Source organism: Anarhichas minor, unplaced genomic scaffold (assembly GCF_050575085.1).
Source record: "Anarhichas minor isolate MPS153535 unplaced genomic scaffold, ASM5057508v1 ptg000062l, whole genome shotgun sequence".
Taxonomy (NCBI): Eukaryota; Metazoa; Chordata; class Actinopteri; order Perciformes; family Anarhichadidae; genus Anarhichas; species Anarhichas minor.
In genome coordinates, this window is record NW_027466508.1 from 6,454,767 (window position 1) to 6,468,753 (window position 13,987).

The window sequence follows — 13,987 nt, forward strand, 5'->3', positions numbered from 1 at the left end:
GAAAGACAAATGGATGAACCGGTGTGACCTGGAACCCTGAGGGCAACGCAGTACGGTGTTTGTCCTGTGCAGTGTCTCTGAGCGTCCACAGTGAGAGAAATAAAAAGGTTGTTAATGAATAACTATTCATCCCCACCACCCCGCCTCTCTCTCTCTCTCTCTCTCTCTCTCTCTCTCTCTCTCTCTCTCAGCAGGAGTTACTTGATAATGAGGTGTGGTGTTGTCAGAATCACAGCCCATCCTCATTCATCCAACCTGCTTAGTAAGGGGCATGGCACACCACTGCTGGGCGCGTACACGGCCTCGTACACGTTCCCGTGCATACACACAAGGTCAAGAGACAGATGTCAGGGAATGCACGCACGCACACATGCTGACGCACATGCTGCACACATATGGCCACAGATTGTGCGCAAGCTTAGGAAAAATACACGGACACACATACTGTGCGGATGCCCTACACACACAGAAAACGAGTTAGAAAGAGAACCTGTCAGTGTTGCTGTTGACCTTTACTTGCCAGATAAGAGGGTGTTATTACCACAGAGTGTGTATGCAGTACATATATACAGTATGAACTATACGTGTGTGTGTGTGTTAGTATTGTCTCTCTCAGGTACCTCACCAGACTGAGATTGCGCCATCTCCTCTCTGCCTCCCACCAGCCCCTGACATCCTCTGAACTCCTTTCCTTTCTTTTCCTCCTCTTGTTCGACAGTGATTCCATTCATAATACTGTGCCTTCACGGGCCCTTGTCTCCATATCTCAGCATATTATAATCTCCGTCTCCTTTCCTCTCCACGCTCTCTCCCTTTCAGCAGGGTGAAGGGTAAGTGAAGATCGTTGGGCCCCAGCGGAGAGGCCCAGACATTGTGTGTGTATGTGCACCCCATCATTGCTCATCTCTGGCAGCCTCGCTGGCTGTTCCCCGAGCTACAAGCTACAGAATAAATACACTTTAAATCATCCACACACACACACACACACACACACACACACACACACACACACACACACACACACACACACACACACACACACACACACACACACACACACACACACACACACACACACACACACACACAGCTCCCTGGCAGCACTTTGCTGCTGTTAAATGAGGGGTCTGGGGAGTTGTGCCGGCAAAGCCTTTGGCTACTCCCTCCTCTTTCCGTGCACTCCAGTCAAACACACAGTGGGAAAAATAAGCCAAAGTTATGATGGGCAGACTGTAATACGCCAGGATATTCTAATGTTAAATAAATGGGATTCAGCTTTCTGAACAGCAGCAACATAAAGGCACTGTCTGGGGAGACTTTTTCCAGAAAGAGATGTACTATCTGAGTGGACGAAATGTCAAGACCTTCTCTTCTTCTTCACATGAACTAGATGAACAGTAGAATACCTTTATTAAAAATCTTTGTGTGTGTGGCATCTTTGAGTTACATCAAACTATTTTCACCTCTCAGAATGATGCCCGTGAGGGATTTTCCTTTTGTTTTTGTCGCCAGTAATTTGGTTTCCAGAGTTCCACGTCCACAGTCTGTTTCATTCAGGTGAGGATTCTCTGTAGCTTCATCTGTACAAGCGGGCACTTTCACACTGTCATATTAGTTTGTTTCTTACATTTGTCATTTGATGTATTGCTAGAAGATAGATACGATAAGAAATACTTTGAATTGTCCCTGTAGGGAGTTTTTTGTAGTAGAGTATTTTTTTTCTGAACTGTTGTATTTGTCATGAGTACTTTCACACAAACCATGTTTTTGTTGTTTTTTTTAATTCAGAATGAGGTGTATTTTTCGGAGCTTTCGCATAGAATAAAGGCATCAACCAATCACGCTGTGCGGAACAGACATATTCAAAATGTACACGATTGTTTTTTTTACATGAGGCTCAAACTCCAAAAATTGTATTTCATGAGTATCAGTGTCCAACAACGGAGGCTCTGTGGTCCGAACCAAGAACGCAAACTTTATTACTCCTTTTAAACTTGACAAAGGCAGACCAGACCTACTCCTTCTGTTCTTACCTTTCACAATAAAAGCCCCAGATATATGTTAACTCAGAGCATTATGCTAAAAGGAAACTCAATAAAACAGCTTCCAGTGTCTTTTACAACCTTTTACCCCCATAAGTTCCATAGCAGTCTGTACCAGAGGAGCAATCTGTGTTTTCAACTGTACAGACCAGTTACCACGCCAGGCTGTGATATTGTAGACAATAGTGTGCTTCTAACAACTTGCCTGGCCTGCACAGAGCCCTGACCTCAGCCACATCCAACACCTCTGAGATGAGATTAGAACACCGACTGCCAGACTACCTCAAAGAAATGCTCTTGCAGCTGCAGCCAGGATAAAAAAATAATAAAAAACTCCCAGAAGAGTGGAGGCTGCAGAGTAAGACCCATGGTTGTGTAAATAGGTAATGTACAAGTGTCCACATACCTTTGACCATACAAAACAAGTATAAACATGAGTAACTGCCTTTTTAAACTCTCAATGTTCTTTTTGTTGAGACTAAAAAAAAACACAAATATTACTGGATCCTTTTCAGCATCTCACTTTAGTGTGATTCCAAAAATCGCCTCCGCATCCTGTACGACTCTCCATCTCCTCTGCAGTGGGCGTGGGTGCAGGTGGCGATAGCCTCCCCCCATCCTCCCCTCTCTCCCCCCCTGCCTCTCCGCTCTTTCTCTCTATGCCCATTTGACTGCATATTTTAAACCGGCAGAGTGTGTGTAGAGGGGGAGTGAAGCTGTGGGTTTCGACACGCTTTAAGACAACTAAAAACAGGTCGGCTGGTGTTAATATTTAGTCCGCTCGGTGTTAATATTTTGGGGCTCGGACGCAGAGCATCTAATCGAAATGTCCGCGGCCTTTGAAAGATTAGTTTCAGCAGCGTTTTGTCGCCGTGAGCTCATAGCTGTCTAATGGTGGTGAAATAATAATGATGTTGGACGCTGATCTGTCTCCTCTTTCTTTAAATATGTATCGACTCCAACTGTGCCAACAGATAAATGAAACAATGAAATCTGACAAAGTGGAATTATGCTGCACACAGGAATGCACGCACACACACACACAACAGACTATATATATCCCTGACCCCAGGCTGTCAGTGCATCTTGTCCTCATCCAGCTCCGTATCCTTCCCACAATGTAACGTCAACTGGGTTAACTTTGGCTAATACGGCACAGCATCGCTGTCCTCCATGTCTCGTCTCATCTTTCTATGCATCTATTTGTCTCTCTGTGTATGCATCTCTCTCTACCCTTGTTAGTCTGACGTAAAAGAGCAGCGCAGTGTTCATCAGCTCCGAGACCGCAGGAATTTGTCCTCCTACGGAGACGCGGTGGCGCTACGAGCTACGACATAACAATCAATAAAGCTGGGGACGCTGCCATTAAGGAAATACTTGCCATTATTCATGTGAGAGGGTGGGGATTTGTGAATAAAACCTCGGCGTGGTACGTTGTGTATGCCGGAACAGAACTCAGCCAGATGTTGACAGGACTGCTGATATTAACGGAAGGGAGTAGCCCTTTGAGAATACATGCAGTGGAGCGGTTTGAGATTGAAAATTCATGTAAAAAAACACTCACAAGTCAACAGAAATTCACTTCCAGCACTCTCGATCGGCATGTTCTAACTAGTTCCCTTCACGATCGTCATCTTTCCTTCAGAGATTTGTTAAAAGAAGTAAACAACAGGTGCACAACTTCACACATCCACAACAAGTCTCTATATACCTTGGACCCTGATAAAAAGAAGGAAACAAATGAGGAAGCGACAGTTTGTTGAATGGATAAAGGCCTACAGTGTTTTGGAGGCTTTCACAGTATTTTTCTGCGACAGTCCTGCAGAAACTTTGAAACTGTGTCCCGTAAACAGTGCCACTGCATTCACTCCAGGCTGAATATTTGATCGACTCATCTTTAAAAAAAAAAAAAAAAAAAGAGTATTCATTTTGCTTTAACGTTACATATTACAGCATTTTACAAAATACACATGTGGGCGAGACCTGCATTTAAACAAGTAATATAACTACTTTAAAACAATTTAAAACATTACAGCCTTATCACACTGATTTATTCTCTTTCAGTTACAGCAGCTGCCCTTTGAGGCATAAAAGCTATTTTCTCATTTATAAGAAAAAGCAAATAAAATCAATATGCCCCTCTTCTTCTTATTCTCTGTTTTATCAAAATCCTTCAAAACAAACGCTGTCGTGTTCAGCTAAGGACAGCTGTCACTGTTAAAATATTAACAATTCTGACGTGGATGTAAAAAAAAGCTCAGGCAGTGAAATGTTCCGAAAAATAAATGCTTCTGGAAATTCTCTGTCACTGAAGTGGATAGTCTAGAAATGAATGCTTCAAGTGTCAATGAGAAACGGTTCACAAGTTATGGAAGAGGACGTGGCTCAAGTATCACTAGTGAAAGAGGAACTCTTTGAAAGGGGAAGTGACCATATTTGGACTGCGGAGGAGTGACGTAGAGACGCCGCGTACGGCTCTGGTAGCGGCAGCGAACCATCAATCAAAAGGTAGCCCCGCCCTAAAGCATACTCTGCTTTATGGTCTATTTTACTCCAAATGGACCATAATTTACGAAATGAACATCATGCTGTATTGAAGAAGCCTTGAAACTAGAGATTGAGACCATAAACTCATCTTTACAATATTTAATAAGGTAATAAATCAAGTCAGAAGGAGGGTCATTTTCTCACAGACTTCTATACAATCAGACTTTTTGCAACCAGATGAGTCGCCCCCTGATGGCCATTAGAGAAAATGCAAGTTTAAAGCAGTTCAGCATTGGTTTCACTTTTCCGAACTGGAGGCTGCCGCCTGGTTATAGACCACTCACAGCCACATCTCCTTATTGCCAATTGGCATGAACACAAAGCTTCAAACCCACACACTTGACCTTCATGCCACATTTCAGCCACCTAGGGCGAAAACAAAAGGGTTGGGACATTTTTGTGGACCGGCCGACATGCAGAGTGAGCTATAGAGCTCTATATACTTTATATATCTTATTATAATGAATACAAAGTCCTTACCTGAGGCGTTCTTCAGGTTGCCGTTGGCGTCCGTTGTGGTGTACATGACATAGGGACCTGGCTGGTTAACACCAAAAGGCTGCGAAAACATGAAACACTCGTGAAAAAACAGACACGTTGACACAGTCAGTGAGGGGGAAAGAGGACGGGGAGAAACAAGCAGGGAGGGGGTGAAAGAGAAATACAGAAAGACAAGAGAGAGAGTGGGCAGAAAAACATGTTTTCAGTTATTTTCATCAGGTGGTCTATATACGAGAGTGACGGCTGCGTGTTAGTGCGCGGACACAGATGGGTCGTCTTATCTCTTCATTACGAAAGTATGGCGAGAGATCTGCCGAGCCGTCGCTCGCTTTACCTCGGCTCATCACGAGCAAACATACACGCTGCAGGAGAGTCTTGGCCCTTCATGCTGTGACACTCAGCAGTTGGGTGAGGAAGGAATAAAAAATGAGGACAAAAAAAAAATAGAGAGAGAGAGATGAGAAAGCCACAGCGGAGCAGATCAGTGCGCTCAAAGAAAGACGACGAGAGGTGTGACTAAGAAGGAGAGGAGCGGGAGAGTGAAATGAAAAGATAGAGGGGGTGATGGATGAGAGACGAGGGGAGGAGAATCAGCCGCGAGCTCCACTCGTCTAATGCATTCATCGTACCTTTCAGTCAGACGACAAGCGAGTGGAAGAGCGGACCGACAGAAAACCAAAACAACTCTAATACCAGCAGCCTCTTGTTGATGTCAACGCTAATGTGTTTTGCGAAGGGCTTTCCACTGGTGAAAGGTTACATAAGGAGAGATGCTACTGGCTGCTGTGTTTCTGTCAGATTTCTCTGTCCACCTACGCATGATCATCATGACACCGGCTTTTTGGGATGAATAAAAAGGGGCTGGAAGCTAACTGCTCCATAAATCGATGGCTACGTTTAACTCCAAAAGTGCACTGTGGTGTAAGAGCTTGTGTTTTCAATGCAAAACCTTATACGCCCTTCAGACTGACGCAATGATGTGGGTCGTGTGTCATGGGGGTCTATCTGTATGGCTCAATGCGATTCAGCCGCCCCTCGGACGCAGGTCAGAGGCAGTCCAGCTTTGGAAGGGCTGGGTATCAATTCCTTAAAAGGTATCGGCCGATATACCCCAGTACCACGTATTATCTCCAGTCAAACGATACCTGCAATTGATCCTTTTTGCGCCCAGATCTAGAAAAAAAAGACTATTTGTATGGTTTCGCTCGTGGCCAATCATCTCAAGCTTCCTTTGATTTAATGCGACGTGTGCCAACGACGGCAACAGGGCTGTGTCTAAAATAAACATTGGCGCTGTCAGAAAATCATTTCAATAAGGCCGCAGTGTTGGAAAAGCGAGGGGGGGGGGGGGGGGGGGGCTGACGCAGAGGGATCCTGCGAAAAAGAAACAAACAAAAAGTGCAAGGTCAAAACAGAACAGGTGAACCTGGCTCAATTCTTGCAGCAATGCAATATCACCATTTACTTTTGTGATCGTTGAGGTATAAGATAAAATAATTGTAAAATCTCCCCTCATACTGTATGCTGTGAAGTGTTCTGGCATCTGATGAAGCCTTAAAAGGATGATCTAGGAACTAAACTGGCCTTCCTGCACTGGACTACATCTTCTCACCTGAAGCAACACGTCCCCCCCCATCACCATTTCCACTGATCCTCTAACATACGGAGGTTCCATTCAGTTACATTATGATGCGTTCAGGCTCTACTCAGTGAAAAATAGAGCTGAGCAAAGGTGAATTATAATGCTATCATGATGTTTAAATGTAATTTAGTTTTTGGTGAGAAGGGTGGTAACAAGAACAAAAACGATCCGTATTGGCTGATGTGTCTCATCGCTGTTTGGCAATCTGTATCAGCTGCAAAAATACGTGATCCGGGTTTCTCTAAAAGTTGTATTTTCTCCCTTTTATTCTGCTGTTCCAACCTGTGACTCAAAACCGCAATTAGATCTGAAACATGAGATTTTCTTTTATCCATTTCACGCCTAATTTCAGCCGCTTTAATGTGGTGATTTGATATTAAAGTCTTGTATTTTCTGTGTTTGATTGTTTTGAGTTTGTACACTGTTGTCTTCTGAGCATGTGTTGCTGCTGGGGTTTTTAACCAAGCTTTTGTTAACTAAACTAATTGTAGAGTCCCAAAAGGAGCTTAAGGTGGGTTAGCTGGGACCACTGTGAGAGGCCGAAGTTAACCTCGTCACGCACACTAACTGAACTAAGATAAACTATCAGAAAGTGAGCAGTAAACCACGAAAGGATACCTGTTAATATAAAATCATGAGCGCAAACCTATTTTCAGCAGACACCGTCACTGTCAAAGTGTCCCTGAGCAACAACAAGCAACAAACCCCAAAATGTACTTACCAAGGACAGGATTTGGAAAACAGGTACACCTGGCAATTATTTGCCCTTGTATTAAAAAAATCATACTTTATTGGGAAATGCGAAAGATACAATACAGTAAGTTTGTATACTGACTGTATTAGGAAGGTCTCCTGCTTGTCTCTATATATAAAAACAAATGAATGGGGGAGGGGTTTGGACAGGTGAAACTAGATCGCTATTTTATCGCAAAAACCTCATTTATTTTTGTACTTTCCATGTTTTTCAGGCTGCACTTAAGGATAGGCACTTTACACAGAACGAGAAGCTTATTCTGCCTTAGAGCTCAAAAACACATCACCAATTCAAATCCCCTTCCCTAATTTCCTGCATATAAAGTTGATCCTCCCTATAGACATGAAGTTTGGCCAGCAGTCAGGATATTCTCTGTTCCTGCTGAAACATTGTTGATTAGAAACTCTGGAGGAAGATAAAGATGTATGCATGGGAAGATAAGTGCAATGGGGAGAAGTACACCCAGAGAGACACACCTGGTCAGTGATCAGACAGATAAGAAACTATTTTACCTTTGGTTTTTTGTTAATGCTGTTATTGGAACAGTGGACGAACAAAGACAGATTTCTTACCTTGACATCTTCTGGACAGTCATTGAAGCAGAGGCCGCTGAGCACTGAGGAGGACAGAGATGCCAGAGTTAGACATGTTGCTCTTACAAGTCCAACACGGTGATGGAGCCGCTGTATCAACGCGTATCAAGCGGGTCAAACTGGCACAGAGAAACAAACTCCTCTCACACAATGACTCAAGTTCCACATTCGAGACAAAGGAAAACAAATTCATATTAACCGTGCCGAAGCGTTCCTCACATTCACATTACATTACCCTTAATTGAATCCTATTTTATGTGCGCTAGGTGAATGTGGACAAGGCGGACAAGCAAAGAAAGGAGGGAGGGTTGTAAATAAATCGTCAGCGGTGAGAAGCATCAAATAAATGTGCATGCTATTAGCGCTGCGTGTGCGCGGAGACGTGCATGCCTCAGAGAGCATTTCGCTTATTTGTGTGTACAAGCGGAGCGAGGACAAAATCCGCAGAATTGCTAATCAGTCATTAGAGAAGAGACTTTATTAGCATACTAATGGGGTCCTGGGTCTAGGTTGCCTTGATTTGCCTGATGGGAGTCATGCCGAAGCCCAATACTCCGTTAATAAGGTCGGCCCCCGGTGCTGTGCTGAACAGCAGCCAAACTCAATGCACCTATTCAAAGGGAACATCACAGCGCCCCCGACTCACTCGTGGGAGGATGAAGCCTCGCTATCGGATTGTTCGGCACTAATTTGCCACAAACATGTTAATCACAAACTTTTACAATAAAGTGGGCACTGTAATTATTTGATGGAGGATTTTCAGTGATGCAAAAGCTCTTTGAAATGGATTTCCGATGCGGAGCATCGACAGGTGACCTCGACGTCGCTCTGATGTATATAAAGGTCCCCTGTCACATGGCTCGCCATTCGTCCAGTCATTGTCCGTGGCTCCCTCATTGTGTCACTTTTCACTGGTTACTCTGTGCATTCTTCTGCACTGTTTGGAATATTCATAGGCGCGTAGAAGCCATCCACGCGACTGTACAGCTGGTCTAGAGGGCAATCCACACCACCACCAGGCAGTGTTTCATGAATCCCTTCTGGAGGGTTGTCGGACTGAGCAAATATACAAGTGTGTCCATACACAACCCACTCTGTTCACGAGTTTATCTGTTTTTCTACTTGCACAACTTGTGAAGCAAAGGGAGCCATTCAAATCATACAAACTTTCTCTTTGTTATGCACAATCTACAACAATCAACCTCCAGCTCCTTTCTTCTTTTTCCAAAGCTTATTTGGCCATTTTAGTATTATTAGATAGACGGGACAGAGGAGAATGGGAATACTATGCACCTTTGCTTCCCGTATACTGTTTACTACGTTATTCTTAGGAAATAGGATGACAGAGTCTGCCTGTGTCCATTGGTTGGTCTACCACTTTAGTCCAGACTGAAACATGTCAACAACTATTGGATGAATTGTCGTAAAATTTGGTCCTGAAAGGATGAATCCAGATGACTTTGGTGTTCACTTTTGGTGTACGTTTCCTTTAATGCCACCATGAGTTTTACGTTTGTAGTTTTTGGTGGGTCGCTATGAAATTTAGTGCAGACATATGACGAATTGAAATAACTTGGGTGATCCCTGACTTTCCGTCCTGCCCCATCATCAGGTCAAAAAGATACTTTGTATTTAATGTTATACTATTATACTAATTACTTATGCCAGATGAGGATGGTGCATCTGCAGTGGACAGATTGAGGCAGAGCCAGGATGCCACTGAGCCATTATGTGCTAAAGTTAATTATGAATAGTGTTCAGTAATTCTGTGCTTTTGTGGGTGCTGGTGATTAGCTGGGGGGGGGGTTTTGGCGGGCCGCTCTGAGTCCAAATGTCCAGGGCCATTTTTTAAATACCCAGTCCTTCCCTGCCTTCTGCCATCACTTTGTGTAAATACACAAAAGGATTTTTTTGGTACTTTTAAAGCTTTGATTCAAAAACAAGTGGCGTACGTGTGGCAAGGGCAAATTTGCCTCTTTGAAGTTCACAAGCTTATTAATTACATGCCTGAAGGGGAATTCAGATGGAGGCAAACATTTGTTCCTTGACCCTAACCGAGCACACTGCGTATAGGCTGCGACTTAATATCCTTGATAAACAGGTTTCAGCTTAATTTCATCTGTGGAAAACAAGCTTTGGTTTCTTATCGAGGCCTTTGTTGTTGTCACTTAAACACTGCGTTTCAAAGCACGTTCAGCAATCACATAGGTATTCTAGAAAACTGGCAACATCAAGTCAAGCATATCAAAATAAGCCTGCAGTGACTATTCATCGTTTAATGAGACTGTAAAAACTTCAATAATGGCTCTATACATTTACTCACTGTGGTATGTGAGAGGAATTTGAACCCTCTAAAGTGACAGCAATTAGTACCCAAAGCCCAAGGCTGGTTCTGGCTATTTTATTACAAAAGAAGTTGAATAAAGCTGAGTGAAAGTAAAAAAAGTAAATCATTAGGTTATTGTTTCATCTAAAAGATCAAAGCTTGGGAGTGCCTAGTGCACCAAAGTGGCCAGAAACAGCCCTGTGTGTATTTATACTGCAAACCCCACATCAACACCTCACAGGCTCTGGACCAAAGTCATCTGCGAAGGACGCCAATGATCAATAAATCTTAGGGATCGGTTTATTCATTGATTGTTTGAATTACATGCTGTTCGGGATCAGGCTAAAAGCATCACTGTCACCGACACTGTAAATCAATAACGGAGAGAGATTAGACAGTCTTTTGTTGGAAGTCAGTCTCATTTGGGAATTTAGAGGCCGAGGACATGGGACGAAAGACACAAGACTGGAGCGGGACTCAAAGTTTAGTCCGCTGCATTCACTCTTTATGCATACGTGGCAACCATAGACTGTATGGAAGAAGTGGACGTAGTTGCAGTGACGTCACCCATTGGTTTTTGGACTATTTGACTCGAAATGGGACCATCATTTATTAAATGAACATCATGCTGTATTGAAGAAGACTTGAAATTAGCAATTGAGACCATAAAGTCATGTTTACTTTACACTGATGTAATAAACCGAGTGAGAAGTCGAGTCATTTTCTCAAAGACTTCTATACAACCAGAGGAGTCGCTCCCTGCTGGCCATTAGAAAGAATACAAGTGTAAGGCACTGAAGCATTGGCTTCCCTTTTCAGAACCAGAGGTTACCGCCTGGTGGCAACGGGTCAGTCAAGAAACCTGGAGTGAGTAAAAATGGATTTCCCAGAGTCTCTGCTTCTCTGTTGGCTGAAGCGAACACAAACGGTGAACTGGAGTCATTGTCAGTGTTAATCTGGCAGCAACCTTAAAAATAGAGTCAGACTGACGTGAAATGCATCCTCAAAGAGAGAGATGAAAGACGATGATGTTGGTGCATGAAAGGACCAAGAGGAAGAAACGACGTCGCGCAGGTTGAATTCAAATATACCTTGCGACAAAAATCTCGCTCGTGAAACAGGTGAGATGAGGTGTTTACTGTCCATTAAATTGACACAATTTGGTCGGAATTCATGTGCGTGGCGATCTGTGTTTAGGTGATGGGAAACAAAACGTCACATTTCAGTGACATTTTAATTCCCAGTGTTGATGTAAATGAAGCTAAATCACACTTGGCACCCAGTGGAAATAAGACTGTCAAAGCGGCCTGGCCTTTTCTCTGCTTTCAGCTTCCTGTCGAATATAAAATCAAACACCCGATAAAGTCTGAACACTTTCAGTCGGAGGTCTTCACACATCCACGGAAAACTCTTCAACGTAATAAATGCGTGGCATTGGGAAAGTTAACACATTTAACCAGTGAGAGGGGACACACACACACACACACGTGCTACAATAAGAAATTCATGACACAAATTCACCGATGCATAAAGAGAAAGAGATAGACATGAACTGCATGAATGCAGAGGTCCTTCACAACTCAGTGGGCACGCCGTCGCTCCAGGAAGTAGAAGAGTCTGTGTTGGAGTGGGCATTCGTGTGTGTGTGGGGTGTGTGTGTGTGTGTGTGCATGTCTGTAACTACACTGAATTTAGTGCTTCTTCTGTGAGGCCGCTTGGTCTATACTTCAATCTCTGGTTGACATGTAACAAGCACATAACAGCTCTTCCAGGGCCAAGACAAGACCCCTGGAATAGCTCTCTCACACACACACACACACACACACACACACACACACACACACACACACACACACACACACACACACACACACACACACACACACACACACACACACACACACACACACACACACACACACACACACACACACACACACACACACACACACACACAGTACAGCCTATACAGCCTCTGTGGGACGGAGCTAGCCTATTTTCTACTGTAATATTAAGACTGATGGCAGCGCCTTCGCAGGACTAACCTAATCAAGTGAGGACGAACCGGCCTGTGTACTCTGTGTGTGTGTTTTCATCATATTGACAATGAGTCAGCCAGCAAGCAGCGTTTGGTTTTAAGAGCGTTGCAGAGAAATCGCTTCTTTGAAAGTCTTCGATTGTGAAACGGGGAAAGACGGGGAGAGCACGTTTTACGTCTACATGAGAAACTATCCATCACGTACACACAATGTTGCACCATCAATGGAAGTAAAAGGCAGTTTCCAGTCGTCCAGAAGGACCAGGAAGCTAGTTTTGCATTTAAGGACTAGGGCTTTGATTTACTTCAGTGGTTAAAAGATTTAGTTCAGGGGTAGAACTAGAGCTTTGTGGGGGGGGGGGGGGGGGGGCCTCTGTGCTCTTAATCTGTGCTGCCAGTTTGTGACCTGGGACACAAGAAACCAGGTCATTTCTCACCACTAAGAACTAACTCATTGGTGTAGAGTGCTTCAGTGTTATTACTGCTGTCGTGTGTCTACTTCTGTGCATGCGTGTCCCAGACTCCCCCACATGGATAGCCACGTATTAAATGCAGAGAATCTATTTCTTATATTCAGCACAACACTGTTACTTGGTAAAGCCAGCCAGGTTTGAATGAATGCATTCAGTGGCATTTGAGGTGTCTGGGGCTGATGTGTTGACATCAAATATTAATGAGTTGCTCGGTGTTATTTTAAGCAAGCATTCACATGCACAAGCAATAATTCCATTTTGGTTTTGTGATGAATATAAAGCAAAAGCTTGACATCTTGCAGAGAATAAAACCTGAATTTGGTTTGTAACATCATCACCTGGGTTGTGGACAATTTACTTCTTCAATTGTTGCAAAAAAGAATGCAAAAATACCTGTAACGATTCCTGACTGCATCGCGACAAAATGCACAGACAGACGGAAATATAAACACCTGGCAGGTATTCAGAACTTCCCGTTACAGTAGGATTCTCCAGGACCACATTATACCGTGATGACTCACACACAGACTCACAAGGTGAAAGCTTTACCAGCGTCGCAGTCGCAGCTGGTGATAACAGAATCAATAGATCCGGTGAGATGCCAACATTTGTAACGTTGATACAAACACCCTGATATTTCTAGTCCGAAACTGAAATTCAATGTTTTGAATTGAAAAACAGATTTATTACAGATATCTAGATTTTATACACAGATAACAAATCGGAACATTTACAGTGTATGAAGTTCTTCTTATGCTTGTTACAAACATTGAACCTTTATAGTTTGCAATAATCATGGTCTTTGAGTGCAACCCGCCCCCCCCCCCCCCAAAAAAAAAGAAATAACAGCAACATGTGCAGCGCAGACAGATCATTTCATAGGAAATTAATCTCTGTAGGCGCACTCTTTGCCACTCAAAAGTTTCTGATCATGTAATACTAGATGCTAAAATCAGTATAGCAGTATGTTGCATAGTTAAGCTCTACTTGACTATTCAACATTATGTCTGGTGTGTCACAGAGAGGTTACATGTAGTTGTGTCCTCATTGGCACGCTATAAAAAGAAACTA

At 43.4% G+C, this 13,987-nt stretch overlaps 1 protein-coding gene across 1 annotated transcript in view; it reads right to left on the reverse strand.

Moving 5' to 3' along the window:
* Positions 1–13,987, reverse strand: part of itfg1 (integrin alpha FG-GAP repeat containing 1) — a 121,461-nt gene that overhangs the window by 22,248 nt on the left and 85,226 nt on the right. Inside the window, exons 13-14 of the mRNA XM_076077925.1 lie at positions 8,059–8,102; positions 5,070–5,148 (exon numbers count right to left, since the gene is read on the reverse strand). Coding sequence (XP_075934040.1) covers positions 5,070–5,148; positions 8,059–8,102 — 123 coding nt within the window. The remainder of the gene's footprint in view (positions 1–5,069; positions 5,149–8,058; positions 8,103–13,987) is intronic.